Source organism: Eulemur rufifrons, chromosome 2 (genome assembly GCF_041146395.1).
Source record: "Eulemur rufifrons isolate Redbay chromosome 2, OSU_ERuf_1, whole genome shotgun sequence".
Classification (NCBI taxonomy): domain Eukaryota; kingdom Metazoa; phylum Chordata; class Mammalia; order Primates; family Lemuridae; genus Eulemur; species Eulemur rufifrons.
This window is the reverse complement of record NC_090984.1, coordinates 15,312,753-15,335,736: the sequence shown is the minus strand read 5'-3', so window position 1 is coordinate 15,335,736 and position 22,984 is coordinate 15,312,753. Positions and strand designations below refer to the sequence as shown.

The following is a 22,984-nucleotide window of genomic DNA, read 5'->3' as shown; positions in this document are numbered from 1 at the left end:
GCGATCACAAATGTAAAATACGGTTAGATGTTCGTTTCAGCAGTACATACACTAAAATTGGTACGATGCAGAGAATACTAGCAATATTAAATTTATCTTTTTAATAAATGATTAAAATTTTTATTAAGTAAAGTAAAATACGGTTAGACTCAGGGAGGGCTTTTCAAAAAAGGCTTCAGGACTTCATCCACCAAGAGGCAGAGGATGGGTTTCCCCAGGTCAATTGGTCTGGACTCAGGACTCTGCCAGGTCTCAGTGGCCTGATCTGGGGCATGGAAGACTTTTAACACCTAAGTCTGTTTGTTTCTCTGTGAAAAGAAGCAACCACGAGTGTTTTGGTTTCGGGATTTAATAAGGTTGCATAGAACAGGCTTGGCATGCTGCCTAGCACTCAGCGAATCGTTGCTAAGACGATTCAGTTTATCTCTCTGTGCCACCAGGATTCATCATTTGCAGATGAGGGGCTCTGACCCGAACCTTGAGGGATTCTGATGGATCTCTTGAAAAGCGCTGAGTCAAGTAAATGTTAGCCGCCTTCTGATTCCTCTACAGTTTGCTTATTCCTGTAGGTTTCTTTCTCTGCATGTCTCCCTTCTAGGTACTCCTCTCTGGAGACCTCTTCCTTGTAATCTCTCATCTTGGCCACGGAGGGTGGGGCTAGTGACTCACTTCACCCTCCTGGCTCCCAAACAATTGCCCATAGGGCCTTTCTTGTTAATTCCTATTGAGAGGAAGGAGGAGACATTTTTATTGTCAGGCTCAAACATAGGTGGTCAACTTGGTCAGAGTCACTTGGACCTTTTTAAAACTCAAGCTTGTGTTTCTTTCACTGTGGATACAAGCTCTCTTTACTTAGGGCAGGAGGTTGCTTGATGCAGACATTTATCTGGGGGAAATGCACAGAGAATGGGGATTGGTGGCTGGGCAAGTGTGGTCCTGTTCTTAGCCGCCAGGGGTCCTCATCCATCAAACCAATTCCAGGGGCTTTATTCTCTCCTCCCCTTCCTGCCCCCCAAAACGGTTCCTAGACAAGCCAAGCTCCTTCAGTGCCATGGACCCTTCTGTAATGCTGGTGGCTGAGACTGACGTGGGAGTTCAGGAATCCTCAATCGCTGTCGTCCCTGACAACGCAAATCCATTCCTCTTTTCTTCTTCGTCTTTTCATTTTCTTAACGGTGTGATTCCAAAACACAAGTGCCAGCAACCCATGTATTTAAGTAGCTCTGTAACTCTGATCTTCCTCTCCCACGTCTGTCATATACTTGGTGTCCCTTTCTTAGTTCGTATTTCCAGGAAGGACAAAAAGCAAATGGTGGAGTTGGGACAATTTCTGTCTGTCATTTCTTCTCTTCTTCCGGTGATGTTTCAGAATTGTCTGTCCCCAGGAAGAGGGTGAGGGACTTTGTGGTTGTGCTTTTCCTTTATCCCAGGACAGAACTCCAATTCCTCCACTGGCGTCCACGAGGAGGGGAGATTTTCTTTGCTGCTAATACAGATTAGGTGTGTAACTCCCAGGTCCAGTTCTAAATTCAGACTTGCCGAGGTGGGAAACTTTGAGACTTCTGAAGCTCTACAGATAAAACACAGTACTCAAAATGGGTTTAAAGGAAACTTATGCTCACTGGATACTACAGTGAAGATTGAAAAGTTATCAGTTGAAGTAAATTTGAAGCTCAGTTTTTAGGGAAGTCATCATCACTGACGTGTTCAGCACTGACTTACAGGGGTGCCTCCTTGGTGGCAGGCACTGTGCTGACTGTGGGAACTGTTCCCAGTGAATGACAAGTTCTTGCTGTGGGAGGCAGGGCTTGCCAAGAAATCGTTATTCAGTGTCCTATGAGACAGGGTCACCTACTAGTTGAAAGTGAGGTCTTTGGAGTCAGTTTTGCATGTATGCGATGGCAGTTGGCTGAGGCAAGGCATGTCATGTCTGGTCCCACGCCTGTCACAATACAAACCCAGCCAGTGAGTGGTAGCATCTATGCAGACGGTACCGAGTGCAGGCATGGCATGGAGGGGGTCACCGGAGGCTTACACGGCACTGTGCTGGGTAAAAGTCATAGGAAATTGGAGAGTGTGCCTTTCCCTTTTTGAGTTCTTTTGGTGCCAGGAATAGGATGAACCACATAAGCCCTAATATTTGGTAAGTGCTTGCTTTACGTGCACGATAGAGTCCTCACAACAGCCTGCCAGGGTGAGTACTAGTAATATCATTAGTCCCCTGTTCTGGAGGAAAAAACAAACTCAGAGCAATGAAGTCATCCTGCCTAAGACCACACAGCTAAGCACTGGTGCAGTCAGTCTGACTCGAGCATAGAGCAAGAGAACAGATGAAAGGGTGGGCTAGATGCCCGGTGGGGGAAGGCATTTGCAGATGGGGAGCAGCTATATGCTCTAAAAGATACATGTCCCTTCTCACCTGACGGTGCTGTGAAAGTCAGGCTCTGTGCTGACTTTGGTCAACTTTACATGTCCCTTCTCTGTAGGCAATTGAAGATGAAGGTGGTAATCCTGATGAAATTGAAATTACCTCTGAAGGAAATAAGAAAACATCAAAGAGATCCAGCAAAGGTATGGTGCATTTTATAAGCATGTGTCATATTAAGAGCTTTCTTGAAAACTACGTCTTCGCTACTGTTCCCCTAATGTTCCTCACTTCCTTGGCTGTGTTTGGACTTGGGCACCACCCTGAGAACCAAGAGCCTTCGGTGAAGCTTTGCGTTTCCTTGACGATCCCTCTACTATTTTGTTAGCTTGGTTCCAGCAGAGTAGGGAAGGAATATTTGCCCCTTTGTTCGTTTACTCTTAGATTTCTCAATAGTCCTTGTTAAAGTTCTTTAGGAGGAGAGTATTGGGCACTGCCTGACCTCTCCTATTGGTCTGATTTGCAGAAAATGACTTCCCTATTAAGTACCACCTGGCTGAGACAGAATTGTCACTTATACAACATTTCTTTCAAAAACTGCCCACAGTGTAAAAGTTGCATTCCATGTGACATTAATGGCCTCCTGGTCTTACCTAGATCTGTCTTTCTTATTCCCCACACCCATGCCCTCTGATTTAGTCAGACCCCAAAAACATGATACATCCCCTTTGACCTCTGTGTTTTCCCCTATGTGCTGCACCCACCCTTCTTCCCCTTCTGTCTGCATTCGAGGCCTACTTCATGTCATTCCATCCATAGCACCTCAGCTGTCCTTAACTCCTCTACACTCCCAGCCCCTAGTTCCTTGTGCCTTGAGTTGATACTTACGTTGTCCCACCTTCTGTCATGACCAGATTGTCAAGGGCAGGTTCTATGTGTTGCTAGTCTTTCTTCCTCCCCTGATATTTAACTCAGTAACATGCAACTACTATTTTAAGGAAGAATCAGCCAAAGCTGTGCATTTGGGTCATTCTGAATGTTTTTTTGGTACAGATTGAGTATCCCTTACCTGAAATGCTTGGGACCAGAAGAGTTTCAGATTTTTTTCAGATTTTCTAGTTTTTTCATATATGTAATGAGATATCTTGGTGATGAGACCCATATCTAACGATGGAATTCATTCATGTTTCATGTGCTCCTTACACACACAACCTGAGGGTAATTTTATACCTTTTTTGTGGTGGGGAAGATAGTCTCACTCTGTGACCTGGGCTAGAGTGTAGTGATGTCATCATAGCTCACTGCAACCTCCAGCTCCTAGGCTCAAGTCAACCTCCTGCCTCAGTCTCCCCAGTAGCTGGGACTACAGGTGCATGCCATCACATCCAGCTAGTTTTTCTATTTTTTTGTAGAGATGGGGTCTTGCAGTTTTGAGGGTGGTCTCAAACTCCTGGCCTCAAACAATCCTCCCAACTCAGCCTGGCCAGTGCTAAGGTGATGGGCATAAGCCGCTACGGCCAGCCCAAGGGTTATGGCGTTTTAGTTTGAAATAGCTGTTATCAAGTAGTTCTCCTAACCGGCTATACTAATGAATATCCCTACCAGCAGTGGGTGAGAGTGCCTATTTCTTTAAACTCACTTAGCATCCAATGTTATTTATCTTTTTATCTGTTACCTGTTGTAGAGAAATAAAATATTTCTTTGTATTCATCTGCATTTTTCTGTAGGTAAAATTTTTGTTTTCATTTCTTCACAGATTACACAGCTTCTGATAGTTGGCCATTTGTATTTTCTGAATTGCCTTTTTATGTCCTTTGCTCATTTATCTGCTTGGTTGTCATTGAGTTATAAGGGTTGCCCATATATAAAATGTTGCAGTTATTTTTTCCAATCTGTCATTTGACTTGTTTGTGACATTTCAGTCATTATAGGTTTAATCTTTCATACGTGTGGGTGCCGTCAACCTAGTCTACGTGGCCTCTAGATTTTATGTTGTTTTAAAAGGCACCCTTAGCTGAGACTAACATTTATGGTTTTACTTTTATATTTGGATATTTATTTCATTTAGAGTTTATGTTTGCGTATGGTATAAAGTAGGTAGGGATGGAAACATGAAAGATTTCTGTCATCATAAAGATTGCTACTGCCCCTTCCCAGTCACCCACCCACCTCAGCAAGAAGAAACCCCGTTTTGATTGCTTTCACTGAAGATCAGTTTTGTCTGTTTTAGAACTTCATGTAAAATGGAGTCATGCCATAGAGACTTTTTTGTGTCTCTGTTTTTGTTTGTTTGGTTTTTATGGCGTGATGTAATTAGTTTTATTCTGAAACGTTACAGTACCTTTTGATAGTTCATGGCCTGGTTTGTAAGTTTTACTAAATTCTTTTCAGCTACATTATGAGTAGGTTTTAGCAAGATTTTAACTGAAAATTCAGTGACCTGTTTAATGAATGAACCCCAAATGGCTTAAAACTAGAAAGCAAAACTCAACTAATTTCAACATATCTCGAAAATAATTTTACACCAATAGTGGTTTAGCAGAATCTTTTAAAATAATTATCGGCAGAGTAAGTGTCTCTGTGGTGGCATTATCATTAAGTACAAATTAATAGGATGTTTTATGGTGTGTGAAAATCTTTCGTAACCGGGGATGCAAAGTTGACATGTTTGCTTTTTAAGTATTACCTAATCCTGTGCTGCTGGGTTTTTTGTAATTTTTTTTTTTTTCTGAACTGTTTGGTAAGGCTTGTGTCTCTTTGTTCTACAGACTACAGTATTGACTGAGAGCAAGAACATTACATAACCATTGTTATCACAATCAAGAAATTAGCTAAATTTTCTTACCACCACATTTCTAGTGCCTGGCATGAAGCCCAGGGTCCATAAATACTTGCTGATTGGCAGACTGCAAACCAGCTACTTCACTATAAAAGAGTTGGTTCTCAAAAGATTCGTTAATGCCAGTATACTTGCATAAGTGATTGCATAGTATAAACATGGATAATGCATTCTATATACTAAAACTCCTATTCTTTAAATGTTCCTGCTGTACTGTGTATTTGTCAAGAGTTAAAATTTAAGAGTTTCTGCATAAATGCCATTCAAATCCACAATCCAATTAATGCATTAAAAGCTGACAGAGTTTTGCTAGAAAAAAGGAAAAAGAAATTAGCGTTGATGCAATACTGTCATCTAATGTTAGGCCTTATTATGATTTAGTAGTTTGTTCCAGTAATGTTCTTTACAGACTAAAAGCAAAAAAAGTCCTGGGTTATGCATTGTGTTCAGCTATCCTGTCTCTTTTGTTTTCTTTAATCTGGAAAAGTTGCTAAGATTATCTTTTTTTTTTGACTTTGCCATTTCTGAAGAGGGCAGAACAGTTCTTTTGTATTCTGTTTTTCAATTTGAAGTGTTTGGTGTTTTTTTCCCCTATGATTAGGATCAAGTTAAAATCTTGTCAGATACCACCAGAAGTGTTGTATTCTTAGCGTTTCTTATGCAGAGGCGCCTGCTGTCAATTTGAGCCCCACCAGCCATACTCACTGACTTAAAGTGGTGTTGGCCAGGTGTCTCCACTGAGGAGTTACTGTCTTCTCTGTAATTCTATGTATGGGGATGAGACTGTGGAAATATCCTGTTCATTCTCCACTAGTTTCAGGAGCCACTAAATTCTGCCCACTCATTTATTGTGATGGTTGTCAAATGGTGATTTTATAATTTCGTCATTCCTTCTGTTTATTTCTTGGCGTACTACTATAAGGAATAGCTTGCCCTTCTCTGTTTACCAGTGTAAACTCAGATTCTTCTTTTATTCCCACAGGTGGAACGTAAGGCTAGTTTTTTGTTGTTGTTGTTGTTGTTGTTGTTGTTGTTTTGAGGCAAGGTCTCGCTCTGCTACCCAGGCTAGAATGCAGTCCTGTTATCATAGCTCACTGCAACCTTAAACTCCTGGGCTCAGGTGATCATCCTCCAGGTTCAAGCCTCTGAGTAGCTGGTACTACAGGTACACACCTTGATGCCTGGCTAATGTTTCTGTTTTTAATAGAGATGGCTCTTGCCCAGGCTGCTCTGGAACTCCTAGCCTCAAGTGATCCTCCCTCATGCCTAGGCCTCTGAGAGTGCTAGGATTATGGGTGTGAGCCACCGCCCCTGGCCAGTTGGCCTTTATTATTATTATTATTATTTATAATCATAGGCAAATTGTCCCAGTGGGAGCCCTGTCAGCCTGGCTCCTGTATCAGTTCCACCTGTCCTCTTCATTCTTTGAGTCCTTTTTTACTTTCTGGAAAAGGAGGTTACTTCAATATTATCTTGTACCTTTCCTGCCCCCTCCCTGTACTCAGTCATTTCTTCCGCATCCTCTGGTCCCCTTTTGAGGAGGGAGACATTAGAAACCAAGATCTGGGTGCTTACGTATACTGTTTGCTACTGGGATGTCAGCTCCTAGGCCAGTGCTGAGTTTGTAAAGTCTGCTGGGCTGAGTGTGCCTCATGAAATTAAATGCTGCTAAAGCAACGAGAAGCAAGCCAAAGACAACTGACAAAATAAAGTCCTGGCTAATATAAATTGTCCATTTGCTGAACTTGCTAGCTAGTTATAGTTGTTTATTGCTTGAATCTCCTGGATATTTGAGGTGGCAGTTGTATCATCAACAAATCAAAGACTTGAGCAAAATATTGGCAAGGGGACATTAAAGTACATGTAATATTCTTAAGTAGTAAATACAGCTAACAGGAAACATTCAAGACTTGTGACATGACTAATTTCAGAAAGTTCTCCTAGATGTGATGACTTCTTATCAGAAAGTTGTCGATTCCCCCCCCAAACATTGTAATGTGTTCCAAGGTAATCTGAAAAGAAAATGCAGGAGAATAGCTGAAATGTTAGGGAGGAAAATGGGAATTTCCTCTAATTTTGATGAGAGGATGTTGCAAACAGAGTAGAAACTTTGAGGATTTGTTCATTTTACAGGTAGCACTAAGCATTTTTTAATAAATCATGTTGGAACAATTGGCTGGCTGGCTGGCTGATGGTAGGAAAAAGCTCTGTTCTCTCTTCCCATGCCAAGTAGAAATTCCAGCTAAGATAGTACTTTTTTAATGTAGTTGACAAGAAAACCTGAAGTGAGACCAAAGCTGAGAAACTGTAAAGAAAGATAAATTCAGCTATATGAAAGTTTTAAGTGTCTGTAGGTACACGAGAGACTGAGAAAATATTTATAGCATAGATAAGGAAAAGATCAATATCCAGAAAGCATTTAAAATATATTCCTACAAATCAGTAAGGAAAACAGACAACCCAGTCAACAGAGAGCAGAGACTAAAGAGCAACTCACAGATATAAGAAAAGGCAGACGTGGCCTGTATGCACACAGAAAGATTCCCTGGCTGCCAATTGGAGGAAAGCAAATAAAAATAATCAGATATCATTTTGCTTAGCAAACTGTCCAAAATGTACGTGCTTTATAGCATCCCCCATTGGCCTGGGTCTGGGGAAATGAGTGGGTTGGGAGATGGTAAATTAGCACAGCCTTTTATGAGGGCAGCTGAACTCAGAAACAGCCATAGTGTGCAGTAAAAGATGGAGGTGGAGCAATATAGAGTATGTGAAGGTATTCCGGGGCCTGCTGTTGAGTACTGAAAGCAAGTTACAGAAGGTATTGACAGTATGATTTAATTTTCGCAGCAAGCTAATTTATGTGTAATATATGTATGATGTAAAGGTCCAAGAAAGACTGGAGAGCATGTTACCAAGGTGGTAATAGTGGTTGCCTCTCAAGAGGAGGAGAGTGGGGAAGAGGGAAACTAGCTTTTTACTTCATATAATGAGTGTATTTGTATAGTGGCATAAATGTATTTGTGCAATCAAATGGAAAAGTAATGACCCACCCACATGCAGCACTGGGTACTGGCGGGGGCAGGGGGGGCGTGGGCATCCCAGCAGAAGTCAGGGTTGGGGCAGTCTAACAGTGGGATTGGACATAATCTGTGAGGCAGAAGTGTAGCAGTAGGAAGAGACAGATCCCAGGCAAGGGGGTTATGCTTGGGGAGTGGAGGCCAGAACAGTTGTGCCTGTACTTTAGAGGCTAGAGGCAGCCAACAAGGGTGAAAAGCCTGCTAGAAGAATTTGAGGGGCACAGTTTCTCTTGCTACTAATGACAAAAAGGGCTCTTTAGTTTTTGCGACAATTATGTTTTCCATGCATTCCTTTTTGGTTAGTTTAAATACATTTTTTCTTCTTTGGAAAATAGAATATCTTTCCCCATAAAGTGATTATTAATAATCACTCTAGTCAGGGATATGCTTTATATATTGAAAATGGAACGTTTTTAAGACCACACGTTCTCTCGACATCTTGGAAGGGATTTGGGCTGCAGTGTAACTGTACTTACTGCTCAGAAGAAAAGTTGGTTGTAGAACTGGGAAATCCTGATTGTACTTGATGAAAATCGACTGCCTTTCTTGTGGAAGAGAGAAATACAGTATAAAGGACAGCATGTTTGTGATAACCTACTTAGATGTTTCCTACTAACTAGAATACAATTAGACAAAAACCAGTATACATATTATAGCCATTTTATCAAATATAATTGTTCTATAGAAATATTGCTGGTACATCTTCCTGGCATATTATAAAGTCTACTGCGTTGAATTCCAAATGTTTTTTAAAGCCCGAAGGCATGATTTGGTGAGGAAATACATGGGAATTGCGTTCCCAGCCAGGCCATCAAAGCTATTTGCACATAGGTATTGAATTGTCCTATTAGTTTGATAGGCACTCTGTTCCTAATTAAGATAATCCTGGAGATGAATTAGAATATAGAAAAATCATGTGGAATCTCTCTGAAGCCTCAGCTAAAAAAAAAAAAGAAAAGCAAAGTCATGTAATGTACTCTTAAGTGTTATGAGAAAATGCTTATCCCTGAGTTTGCTTTTTTAAAGCCTTAATTATGATATAAATGATATTTTTGTCTTTTACTTTTTTTTGCCCTGTGTGTTGCAAGATTATTTATTATACAGACAAATTAATGTCTAATTTCTTAAGCAGGGTGTCCCAAAATTCTCCATAGAAAAGAAAAATTTTATAAACTTTTGTAATGACTTTATTAGATAAAGGTACATTTAGCTACAATTTCCCATTTTCCCTATATGTGGTGACTATTACCCTGTATTACTTGACCAACTCTTGGTAACCTTAAGAAATTGATGTTCACATTGAAGAAAAGGCCCAGCCAGAGATGGTTTTCCCAAGGTTGTGTGGCTGATCAACTTTCCTCCTGCACCCCTCAGGAAGCTGAGCACCACTTTCTTGCTAAAGGAGCTGTGAGAAGCTGTGTCCCTGGAGTAGCTCTAAACCCCATAACTATGCTACACTACACCTTGCTTTTGAGACAGTCTTCTGCAGTATATTTCATGTAGTTCATACATGTGAGTTTATTCTTCACATTGAAAATAGACAGTAACTTTTAGCAAGCTTGCTCTTGACACCAAAAATTTTATTTTTCCATAAATTTTTGCCATGCCTAATGATTTTTTGCGTTAGTTCATTTCCAGTATTATTTACATTTTTCTATTTTGTGCTCATTTTATTGTTCATATAAAAAAATAAGGGCAAAGTACCATGTAAATACTGTTGTTTGGATGAAAGTGCCAACGTGCCAGCCCACTGTGAACTGCTGGCAGATTGTGAATATTATCAAATAAATAATTGATTAGTAAGAAAAATTGGGAGGATGGGCAAGGGGATTTGGGGGAAATGATTTCCTCATTTTCAAAGCATGGAGTCAGTGAAATAAGGTGAGCCTAAAAAGGTGTCCAATCTCTTAACGTTTTTCATAATTTTTTCCTTGACATTAAGTTAACCTCTTGAAGAAAATTCTGGAGTTGGCCGGGTACAGTGGCTCAGGTCTGTAATCCCAGCGCTTTGGTAGGCCAAGGTGGGAGGATCGCCTGAGCCTAGGAGTTTGAGGCTGAAGTGAGCTGTGATCAGGCCACTGTAATCCAGCCGGTGCAGCAGAGTAGGACCCTGTCTCTATCCCCAAAAAACAAAGAAAAACCTGGAGTTAAATCATTCCGCCCAATTCCCTTTAGCTTCTTTTTCTTTTGGTTAATCTCAGTGTTTTATGTTTAGAAGAAGTTTGTGCCATGTAACTAAAACTGGAACAAAATAACAGATCAGTAGAAGATAATGGAAATGTTCGATACTCCTGGGCACATATAGGAATGTATTACTGAGTAAGGACAACATTTCAAATTGGTAAGGAGGAAGGTTTTTTGTGGTTTGTTTATTTTAGCATATCCTAAAACAGCATTCAGAAAAGATTATTTGCTAAATGTTGAGAAGTCATTTTCCAAATGGGACAAGTATTTGCAAAATAGTCTCAGTCAACACAAAACTGGGAGAGTAATTTTTCAAAGGACAACCCTCAGACCATGGCTAACACCTGTAATCATAGCAGTTTGAGAGGCCAATGTGGAAAGATTACTTCAGGGATGCCAGGAGTTCAAGACCATCCTGGCAACAGCAAAACCTCTTGAAAAATTTTAAAAAGAGTTAGCCAGCCATGGTTGCATGCCAGTGTAGTCCCAGCTACTCAGGAGGCTGAGGCAGCAGAATAGCTGGAGCCCAGGAGTTTGAGGCTGCAGTGAGCTGTGATGGAACACTGTACCGCAGTCTAGGTGACAGAGGGAGACCCTGTCTCTAAAAATAAAAAATAATATTAAAATAAAACAACCCCAAAAGAAGTAAATACAGCCGAATATTACATAGTCTTAGTGTAAAGGAGAGCTTCTGAACACACGGGTCAAAACCACTCAAACTTAGAAATCTGTTAATAGCTTGAGCTCCACAACAGTGAAATTTACCCAAAACCCAAATCAAAGACTAATGAATAATTGGAGGGGGGGAAATATGTTGTATATATGATATAGAGTTTCCAAGTGAGGAGAAATGGAGCAGAAGTTATTAAATCTTGAAGGAATATAAATCAGAAAATTTAACAAAAGTACTGTTGCTCAATAAGAAAAACTTAATCCAAGGAGTAATAGGATAGATTCAGGTTAAAAGCAGTATTTCTGTTTCACCTAGCACATTGGCAAGGCTAAAGAAAAATGCCAATTTTAGGGAACATTCAGGAAGATTGGCACTTTTATTCACTTTTGATGGAACTATATAAATTAGAATAAGCTAACTCTTGTGTATCATGACAGCATGTTGGAAGCTTTTTTATGTTTACCCTTGGAAATCTATAAACGTTTTGTTCTAGAGATGCAATTTTTATAAATATGTTCTAAGTTGAAAACTACCTGTGTGCAAAAAGCAATTACCAGGATGTTGATCTTCATAAGCATCTTCTTAAATTTCCACTCATAAGTGTTGATTAGATCAGTGCTGGTGTAGCCATGTGGTGCAGTTAAAGAATATGGAAAGATGTTCACAGCATATTAAGTGAAAAGAGAGAACAGTGCAGTACCAACTTTGTAAACAGAAGTACATGTACCACATAGAAAAATCGGAGGACATCTGATGTCAGTATATAACGTGAGTGCTAACCCAAGGTGCTGATATTGCGAATGGCTTTTGTTTTCATTTTCCTTATTTATATTTTGCTTTATATCATTGTTTTTGTGGAGAAGCAAACTCTGTGTTCATTATCTAAACAGCAGCACATTTGCATCAGAGGCTGCCCTCCCCACAAATAAAGCCTCTTGACAAAAAGGTCAGGCCTTAGGACAGGTCTGGTCTGCCTAACTTTGCTAAGAACCAATTTCCCGGGCCTCCTACTTCCACTGCCAGTTGATAAGAACAGAAGCTGTTGTACTGGAGGGTGGGGTGGGGCCTGCCTTGAGCAGAGTGGCATTCCCATTCCTGCATTATGCAGCCTTCCTACCTTGGTAGGTGCCATGGTGTTTAAGGTGTCTTTGCTTCTGTAGTGCTGGAGGCTTAAAGACATGAAGGTTATTGCTTCTCAAAAATGCATATGATTGATCTCATGCTGTAAATGATGGTTTTTCTCCTCAGGGCGTAAACCAGAAGAAGAGGGTGTGGAAGATAATGGGCTGGAGGAAAATTCTGGGGATGGACAGGTATGTGCAGCCTTGCAAGCAAAGCAGCTTTGTGCATGGACCAGTGGCAGTCACATGACGGTTTTGTTTGGTTTTGTCTTGTCACAGGAGGATGTTGAAGCCAGTCTGGATAACTTGCAGGATATGGATATAATAGATATCAGTGTATTGGATGAAGCAGAAATTGACAATGGAAGCGTTGCAGATTGTGTAGAGGACGATGATGCTGATAATCTCCCGGAGTCCCCGTCTGACAGTAGAGAGCTAGTCGAGGGAGACATGAAAGCGCTTCCAGAGCAGCTTCAAGAACAAGCTGTAGGTAACTTGCCAGTGTCGCTGGAATGTATCCTGAACGTTTGTGTCAGTTCCACAAATATCATAATAGGTGATAGTTTTATAGTTGGAATTAAGTTCTCTTAATGTCAGTTCAGGAGAATAATGGTTCATCTGCTTATATACATGTACAATTGGGACAATTGTGAAAACATACTTTGCTCAGTTGAAAAGTGATGTCTCATGATGTACGTAAGTGCATGCTGTGTATTTGCAGGAAACAGCATGAAACATTTTGAGGACAGTATTCAAAACCTTCCTGTTACAGGAAGTCGATCTATGCTGCTACAGCTTAGATGCCTTGAAAATATGAAATAGGAAGAGGTCGGAAGGTGTTCTTTTCTCAGTTGGTAGCCTCCTAATAGTGAACCTTTAATAGGAACCTTGACATTGTCTTTAAAGCCTTAGCCTTAGAAAAAAGTTTCCATGTTTGGAGCATCTCGTATGTGTAACAAACAAAATTTTAGTGAGTATTATGCGTTGACCTCTGCCTACCAGGCATTAGTCATTATGTCCGTTAATCTTTTTAAAAAGAATGTGAAGTGTTCATGCTGTTGTCCCCGTTTTCAGGAGGAAAGTGGGAGACAAAGGTAAGAAATATGTCCAGGTAACATACAGTCCGTAATAGGATAAGAATTAAGACCAGGCTAAGCCTGAGTAAGAGCGAGACCCCGTCTCTACAAAAAGTAGAAAGAAATTATATGGACAACTAAAAAATGTATATACAAAAAATTAGGCGGGTATGGTGGTGCATGCCTGTAGTCCCAGCTACTCTGGAGGCTGAGGCAGAAGGATCGCTTGAGCCCAGGAGTTTGAGGTTGCTGTGAGCTAGGCTTACGCCACGGCACTCCAGCCCGGGCAACAGAGCGAGACTCTGTCTCAAAAAAAAAAAAAAAAACACCAGGCTAATTCAAGAGTCCGTGTACTTAACTCATACCCCACATTGACTTGCTGCCAGTGGTTTGTTATTAAATTATTTCGCTTGCATGAGGATTAATGGTAGGAGACAGAAAAGGCGGTGAAAATGAGGCGCCGTGGTGAGGCATCTCTGTAGGGCCCTTTAGGTGTTGGTTCATGGGAGGGGCCCCGTGTCCATAGTGGTCCCAGATCTTCTACAGCCTGTGCCTCTGGGGCAATCTTCGGGGAAGGAAGCCCTGCTGGTTGACTTCTGCCATTGCAGAATCTGTTTGTGTTTCCTCCTGGAACTGATTCTCAGTTTCCCTAGAGGAAGCAGATTGTCATCTTTGAATGGGGTTTTTGATTTTGAGAAATGGCTGTTACTCTGAGAGTTATTCTGATACAGATCGGGTTTGCAGTTGCTTCATTTTTTGGTGAGTGTCATTCGCCAGCTCCTTGAAAAGGAGCAGCAAAAATACTTGTTTAGTGGCGGGGATTACATACCCTTCCTCATTGGTTGTATTTTCTTAAGGCTGTTTTGTTTTCTTACTGCTTCTAGTTAGAAAATAATACATAGTGTAGTAAAAGCTAGAAACATCATAAATGTGTAGAAGCAGTGTAGTTAAAGGGTTGAGGGTGTAGATTTTGGAGGTCTGCCAGTTGCCCTTGGCAGCCTTAGGCAGCTTACTTAACCTCTCTGGGCCTCAGTTAGGAAAGGTTTTGGGAGGAATAAATGGAGGGACGTTTATCACAAACTTAGAGCAGAAGTCAGCATATTGGCCATCTGCCCATTTTTGTAAATAAAGATTTAGTGGAGCACAGCCACAGCTATTGTTGCTGTTGTTGATGGTTGCTTTCTCGTCATAGTGGTAGACATGAGTAGTTGTGACAGAGACCATCCGTACTACAAAGCCTGAAATGTTTACTATGCAACCCTTAGAGAAGTTTGCTGACCCCTAGCCTAGGATGGTGCCCAGCGTATAGTAATAATTATTATGAATATCAGAATTCATAGAGTTGTTATGAAATGTGTTACTGCCTGTACTAGAGGTAATAGTGCGTATAACAATCAGAGTGAACTAAGCATAGTTGTATGAACTGAAATGATGTCCAAAGGGAAGTGAAAATCAGACAGGGCTCAGAATACTGTGCTGCCTGTCATGCAGACAGAAAGGGTAGGTGGTCTTTGGCACACTCGGTATAGTGTATCTCGTGACAGTTGCATTGGGGGAAGGAAGGAGTGGTGGGGGTTAGTCTTCAATGAGTAGGCAATGTACTTCTTGAATTTTTTTCATCAGTTGTATGTCTTTGCTAGTGAAGTGAAAATGATGCTAATACATGCTCCTTATGAAATATGTCAAAAATATTTCCCCTAAAAATACACGAATTTTCAGGGCTGTATAGCAGATAGCCGGTACTTGACCCAGAAAGCATCCAAACTCCTTCTCTGTGTTTCATGAATCCCTCGTCTTTTTGGGTAGAACCCCCCTCTTAGAACAGAAGTTCAGCGTCCAGTTAAATTCTTTCCCTGCACATGAGGCATAGAGTAGTCACCTGGATTTTGCCAGTCCTATGCTGCTGTCCTCCAAGTCTTGTCTAGAAGTTGATACTAGGAGGCACGGTTCTCAGATGCTGTTGCTTTCTGGGTGGTAGCTGCCCCGTGGGCAGCAGTCCCTCTGTGAGTGGCATACAGGCTTCGGTAGTAAGTGGTGAAAGACTCCACTCTGCAGTGTGATTGTAGAGCCTGTTCTCGGAACAGAAGCCCCCAAACCTGGTGTTCTAGTTTACCTAAAGAGTCTGTGTACTACCGAATTTGAATCTCTCTTCTGCTTAAATTAGAATTTTTGCTTTGTTTGGGTTGTGTCTGGAAACGCACACTGATGACCATGTCAGTGGGTTTCATACTCTATCAGCACATAGGCATTTACATACAATATTTCTTTCAGTCTACATCGAAGGGTAATGCTCGTTTTTTTTTAATAGTATTTTGAGTAGCTGTTTCAATTATAATGTTTTAAGACACTGCGTTCCTAGTTTTATTATAAATGATTTTTATGGCTATTGAGTTTTTATTTCACAGATGTACCATTATGTTATTGGTGATGTAATTAATTGTATCCTCCCATTTATTTTACAGGTAGAGGACAAAGAAAATATAAACAATTTAGATACTTCATCATCTGACTTCACTATATTACAGGTACATTATTGTATGTCTCAATAATTTTATAATCAAAGGTTAGACCACAGTTTCTGGAAACCATTTCAGACATTGTGTGGTAGTTCCAAGTAATAGTCATTGCAAGATTTGTTTACTTTGTCAGTCTTTGGAGGAGGCTTTTGCTCCGTGTTTTTTTTCCCAAATATAACTTACCTGTGGCCAAGGACTTAGCTCTTGGCTTTGACTGGTTGATTTTAAACACTATGGCTCACTAGCAGCACATGGAAGGGCACACTTGGTGACAGTGCTTGTTAATTTCATTGCTCCAGAAAAGGCAAGCTGTCTGATCCACTCTGCATGCTGTCCCCTGCAGAAAGAAGATTTCATGGGGACAGTGGAGGGGGTATTCCCTCTCTAAGAAAGATAAACAGGGCACTGGTGAGGATGGGAGGGTGGGCAGGGCACTGACATTGCAGCTGGGAAAGTTGGAATCTTTGGGGTTCTCGTCCTGTCTTTGGATGTTTTTCCTACCAGAATTGCAAAGATTTATTTTGATGACTGTATCGTCTTGGCTGTTTCATTACCATCTCTTTAAATATTAAATCTTAGATGAGAACAAATGAAATGAGAACTAACTTTCAGGTATGATTTTCGTAAACATGGGTCTTGAGTTCCTTTTCATTATTTTGCCAGCCTACATAGATTTAAATTGTTGGAATACATGTACTCACTTAGCTCTCCACTTTTCAGTAGAAGTTTTTATGAGGAAATGAGAATGCAGTCAGCCTTTAGCAGGCCCTTGTTTTTGTTTTTAAATAGTGCCATCTGTCCTGTGCTAATTAGAAATCACCTTTCAGAGAAGATCTCCATTTGCTTCTGCCAGGCCAGGGGCAAGGGAGATACTGGAAAACCAGAACTCCAGCCTGAGGGTGCAAACCTGGAGAAAACTTGGTGAAGCCCAGCTCCCCTTTAGAGCTGATGTCTCCCAACTGCGAAGTGGCACAGCCCATTCTTCACTCAGAAAGGAGAGGTGGAGCCAGATCTTGTCATTCTCTCTAGTGTATTTCTAGGTCATTGTTGCAATAGAATATATACAGTTCCTCTCAAAGATAAATTGTAATAGATTTGATGCTCTCTAATGAAAATTCAGGAAAAGAGTTATGCTGCCAAGACTAATCATTTGCTTTAGTTATGAAGTCTTAATTCCCAGCATGACATAGGATAAATGGGAAAAAAATAGATTGAAACTGTGAGGAAAGTGAACAGTTTCCTAGGGCATCCCAGGATCTTAGAGGAAGGTATAAATCACATCCATTTATTGGGCATGTGGGAAGCACCTGTGATGTGTCAGGAGTGGTCTTAGCTACCAGGGTTAGAGATACATGAGAGATAAGTAGGGTCCCCATCCTTGCAGGGCCCTTTTTGCATGTGAGTATACAGGTAACCAGAGTTTTGGGAAGAGCCTGCACTGATGATTTGGAGCACAGATGTGAAGTCATGGCCTTTGTTTGAAGTCTGTGTCTGCTTCCCACCTGCTGTGTGTCTTTGGGCAAGGTACTCAGACATTCTAGGCCACCATCACTCAATCTATAAGAATAAGGATGATACTAATAGTAGCAACTTCCTGGGGCTGTCTCATGACAAGTATGTGTATGTAGGCACTTAAATTTATGCCTGGACCCTAGTCAATACTCAGTCTTCAGTGTTTGCTGGAATTCCAGAGTAATGTGCCTTGTGTTCATGGGAAACACAGGAGCCTTTGGACCACATATAGAGGAGAAAGGCCTTTTCCTTAGTGGAATAGCAGCTAGAGTTTGGATTAGAGAGGAAACTGCTAGGGAACCCTTGTAGAGAAGATGTCCCTGAGCTAAATACTAAAGCAAGTTTGGGACATGGCCAAGATGGGGTCAGGGGAGGAAGGGGCCTTTTCGGGAGTGAGGTCATGTGGGGACCCATTGGCTGAAAGTCTGAGGCCATAGAGGGCCAGGTGCTTGCTGTGGTAGCAACGTCTAGACAGACAAGGGAAGGGGTACACAAAGCAGATGCAGTTAGACAAAGAATAGCAACAGTCGAATTGGTAGGCCTTCCTGGGAAAATTTTTGAGTGACATTTAGAGCTGGCCTGGTGGCATTGACTGGAAGAGGAGATGAAATAGGAAGAGCAAATGCTCGAGGTCACTCAGTGCGCAGGGGCTAGGGTGGCACCACCATTCAAAGTAAGAACAAGAGTCAACCACATTGTCCCATATTCCCTAACTCTTTGAATTTTCAGAAAGTTAATTGTAGATTCATTGTGAAAAAGTAATTGTCTGGTTTGGGCATAGTGGCTCATACTTGTAACCCTAGCACCCTTGAAGGCTGAGGTGCTAGGATCCCTTGAGCTGAGGAGTTAAAGACCAGGCGGAGCATGAGCCATACCCCGTCTCTACTAAAAGGAGAAAAATTAGCGAAGTGCCGGGCCTAGTGCCTGTAGTCCCAGCTACTCACTAGGCTGAAGCAGAAGAATGGCTCGAGCCCAGAAGTTTGAGATTGCAGTGAGCTACCATGACACCACTGCACTGTAGCCAGGGTGACAGACCAAGGGTTTTTTGTGTGTGTCCAAAAAAGGGGGGGGAGGGTTGTCTTATGTTGTGTCATGCCTTCTGTTAAGTCAGGAAAAGTAGAAAAATGAAAATCCTGTTCTTCAATTTGAGAGTGCAGTCTAGAAAGATAGATAAGCATGTGATCAGTTCTTCACTGTGTGATGTGACCAGGTCTTAATCCTATTAAGAGGAAAATGAATGTAGGGTGGGTGAGTGAGGTGGGTGCCAGTGGTGGGGGGGTCCTCAGAGAAGCAAGTTTTCTACCTGTTGCATTTCTGAGTTTCCCAGGATGTTTTTTTTGAAATTCCCTTTTTATGTATTTTGTTTTTGTTTCCTAAGACTAAGTTTCATCCATCTGGCATAGTCTTATTTATGTTTTTTGTTGCAGGAAATTGAAGAGCCCTCCCTGGAGCCAGGTACTGTTAAATGAAAGACTTACCAGCGGGGGTTTGGAACCATTCTAGTTTTCTACCTTCTCTAATTTGCATTCTTTAATTTTAAACAGTTGCCTTACTGTAGTATACATTGTTCTAAGGTTTGCAATCCAGAACCTACCAAGATCATAGAGATTGGAAACCCAGCCATATCACCAGATCTGTGAACGTGGCTAACTTACTATTTTTTAAAATATATTGGTGAGATGAAACTGTCTCATGCCTTTTTAAATATAAATGTCATTTAAACATATGTACAATGAGTTTGCATGCCTCTTAAGAGCTAATGCCTTTACACTCCACAGAACAGATCTTGTGATATTGGGCAGAATCTTAATTTAATGGTTTTTAATTCAGTCAGTACAGATAGTGGTAGGGAGATACATTTTAAAACATTGAGACATAACTGGATTCCAGAAGAGGAAACAGTTTCTTCATGAGAATTCCAAACACTATTCACTTTCTGGACTGCAAATATCTCAGAGCACCGATGGAAGAGATTCTGATTTTCATGTTGGACTATTCTGTTAAAAGAAATTCAAAGAAATTTGGAAATTGAGCTGTTCAGTGAATGGTGATACATTCAGTTAAGCAAGTTGGACGTTGGAAGCTAAATTTGGAAGAGTCATATATAAACGACGACAGAATGAAGATTGTCAAGAATCAGCCAGAAGGTGTTGTGGGTTGAATCTCTGGGATGCTTTTCTCTTCCATGTAGGGTAGAGGCTAACCTAGCAGTCGGTCAGAGCACAGGTAGTGTAACCAGTGTACCTTTGCATACCCCCGGGTTTTCCAATCTCTGTGTAGCTAGCAGTTCTCTTCATGTTAGTGTGGCAGCCGTGCCCATTCCGCATTTGTGATTGCTTTATTTCCCTGGTAATTAAACCTTGTGCCATTCTATTCCTGTTAAATCCGTAGAAAATGAGAAAATACTCGACATTTTGGGGGAAACTTGTAAATCTGAGCCAGTAAAAGAAGAAGGTTCCGAGCTGGAGCAGCCATTTGCACAGGATACAAGTAGCGTGATGCCAGACAGAGAGCTCGCGGAGGAAGAGGACCTTTTTGACAGCGCCCATCCGGAGGAGGGTGATTTAGATTTGGCCAGCGAGTCAACACACGCTCAGTCGTGCAAGGCAGACAGCCTGTTAGCGGTAGTGAAAAGGGAGCCCGTGGAGCAGCCAGGCGATGGCGAGAGGATGGACTGTGAGCCTGTAGGGCTAGAGCCGGCAGTTGAGCAGAGTAGTGCAGCCTCCGAGCACATGGAGGCCTGTAGCGACGAGGTCGCAGAAGCGCCCACAGAAGCCCCAAGTCCAGAAGGCAGAGATAGCAAAGAAGACGAGAAGAAGTTTGATTTTGAAGCTTGTAATGAAGTCCCTCCGGCTACTAAAGAGTCCTCAACCAGTGAGGGCGCTGATCAGAAAATGAGGTTTGTTTTTTCTCAGTTTTAGACCAGACGCTATCTCCTTTTCATTGGTCATTTAATGACACACATGAGCTGTTTTTCTGCAATTGGCCAGCCAGACTGATGAAATTGTAGTTTTACTTCTAGAGAATGTTTTATTTCTCTTTGTGTATTTCACACTGATTACATAATCTTTTTTCTTTTCTCAACCTATCATGGTTGTGTTCTTTAATTCTTCCTAATTATCTTTAACCCAGCAGAATTAATTAACTCCTGTGGGTCTGAAATCTTATGGTTAGGTCAGATTTCCAATACAATTTTGTCGGGCTATCATTTTTTCAAAACTAAATTTCGGGTAGGTATGCAACCTCAGCACGTATTTTATAATTTTGAGTTTGTTTCCTCCATGCATCTTCCTTCTGGAGTGACATTATCTTTTGTCTCTAGTTCTGTCGACGATGACTCAGATGCAAAAAGGCCTTCCAGAGAGGAAAAGGGTAGGTCACCCCAGAGACACCAGTCCTTTGGGACATGTTTGGCCTGGACAGGAGCGGGGTGTTTGATTCTTGTTCGTGGCATACTGCGTTTCTCACCCAGATTTTCCTGAGTCTTTCCTGAAGTCTTTCTGCACTTCTCTGCTATTAACTCTACAGCTTCTGCATTGTAGGGAGCAAACCAGATCCCATGAGTTAACATATTGACTAGGCCGGGCACGGTGGCTCACGCCTGTAATCCTAGCACTCTGGGAGGCCGAGGCGGGTGGATCGCTCGAGGTCAGGAGTTCGAGACCAGCCTGAGCAAGAGTGAGACCCCATCTCTACTAAAAATAGAAAGAAATTATATGGACAACTAAAAATCTATATAGAAAAAATTAGCCGGGCATGGTGGCGCATGCCTGTAGTCCCAGCTACTCAGGAGGCTGAGGCAGTAGGATTGCTTAAGCCGAGGAGTCTGAGGTTGCTGTGAGCTAAGCTGACGCCACGGCACTCACTCTAGCCTGGGCAACAAAGTGAGACTCTGTCTCAACAACAACAACAAAAAAACCATATTGACTAATGCTCTAGGGAGAGTGTTGGAGTTTATTGGTCCTGTAACCCTTTAGTAAAATGATTACTTGGGAGAGAATTGAACTAGACCATTTCCTTCTTAACCATTGTTTTAAATGACTACAGATAGGGGATAGATGCAGAGGTATATGCTACAAGAAATGGAAACAACAGGAATGTTTTTCCATTGAGATACCTGATTAGCCATTTAGTAACTTTGTAAGGGAACGACTTGTTGCAGTGCTGACAGCCCCTGAGGTGGTGTTGTGATGGCCTTTCTGGCAGTGCTGTTGGGCCTCGTGCGCAGCTGCACACTGTTTATGAGGACGCTGGGCCAGGCCTCCACCTCCGTTTGGCTTTTGGTGCTGCCACTATCTGGACTAGAGGGCACCGTGTCTGGCTTGGAATAGCTTTCTTGAAAACTCAAAATCTTGGGGGTGTTCAGTTATTGACCAGAACTTTCTTTTGGAATAGGTCGTAGCAGTTGTGGTAGAAATTTCTGGGTTAGTGGACTGTCTTCTACAACAAGAGCTACAGATTTGAAGAATCTTTTCAGCAAATATGGGAAGGTAAGAGCCAGGGGTTGTTTGAAAAAGAACGTGCTTTCCAGCTGATGTAATACAGACTTTACATGCAGGTCCTGGTCCTAGCTCGGTGAGCACCTTGAGTGACACCAGGAGCTTATGTTTGCTCGTGGATGTGGAGGGTGTGCCCCCTTCCTTTGATGGCTTCCTGAGTCCGTGTGTTTGCAAAGGACTCACTCCCAGGGAGCGCAGTGGGTGGGCAGAGGTGGTGGTCAGCGCGGATTTGAGGCATGGGTGATTAGAGGAATTGATAAAGAAGTATAGCCCTTGGAATAAGGGCCTGTCTGAACATGTTGTGTGACCCTGTCCCTTTGCATCCCCTGTCTGAACTTCCCTGGTACCGTACAGGGCTCCCAACCAAACGCTGGGGGCGATTCTGGCCCCTTCTCATCCACAACACCTGCCTTTCCTGACCTAGTGAGGTGTGGCAGCCATCGACTTTCTTCCCTTCCCTTTCTCACCTGTCCTGTTTCTCTCTTACACTTGTTGCACTCACCTCCCAAATAAACTACTGCAGCTAGGGCTCCTTGTCTCTGAGAGTCAGATTTTGGGTCACCAAAGTACAATTTAGTATAGTGTGTCATCCATAGTAAGGGGTCAGTATGTTGTGATAAGAGAAAAACAATATGGTTTATCCTGGTTATTGACATCCAAGAACTAATGAGAAGAGAAATGATGCCTAAGGGCTCTCTGGGCCTCAGTAATCCCAAGTGCATGACTGGAAGACCTGTATCTGGTCTTCCCAACTGGGGCCCCTGCCCTGACTGCAGAGGAACTCTCAGTAGGTGGCTGCTTTCAGCAGGGAGGTTTCCTAAAGACTGCAGTGTCTTGGATTCATTGCAGGCCCGTTTGCGTTAAATAGGAGACCAGACCCCTCTGAAACCTTCCATGTGACATAGCACACGTGAACACCCTGGCCGTGGCCACTGATTCCTGAGGGGGTTTTCCTGAGCTGTGGTGCCTTCTGCCTTAAAAGGGCAAGCCTGACTTCAGCTTGCTGAATTTGTTAGGAGAACTGAGTCCCATGTAAAGGATGTGCCCCATCTGAAACACATCACTGAAATTTGTTACTGTTAATAGTCAGGTGGTTTCACTTCTCAACCTTCAGGCAAAGGA

General features: G+C 42.0%; 1 protein-coding gene across 1 annotated transcript in view; it reads left to right on the top strand.

Annotated features, from left to right (window-relative positions):
• Positions 1–22,984, top strand: part of LOC138390616 (uncharacterized) — a 109,806-nt gene that overhangs the window by 73,803 nt on the left and 13,019 nt on the right. The window contains 8 exon segments of the mRNA XM_069479903.1: positions 2,487–2,571; positions 12,387–12,451; positions 12,539–12,745; positions 15,798–15,860; positions 18,791–18,818; positions 19,755–20,262; positions 20,686–20,735; positions 21,759–21,853. Of these exon segments, the coding sequence (XP_069336004.1) occupies positions 2,487–2,571; positions 12,387–12,451; positions 12,539–12,745; positions 15,798–15,860; positions 18,791–18,818; positions 19,755–20,262; positions 20,686–20,735; positions 21,759–21,853 (1,101 nt within the window).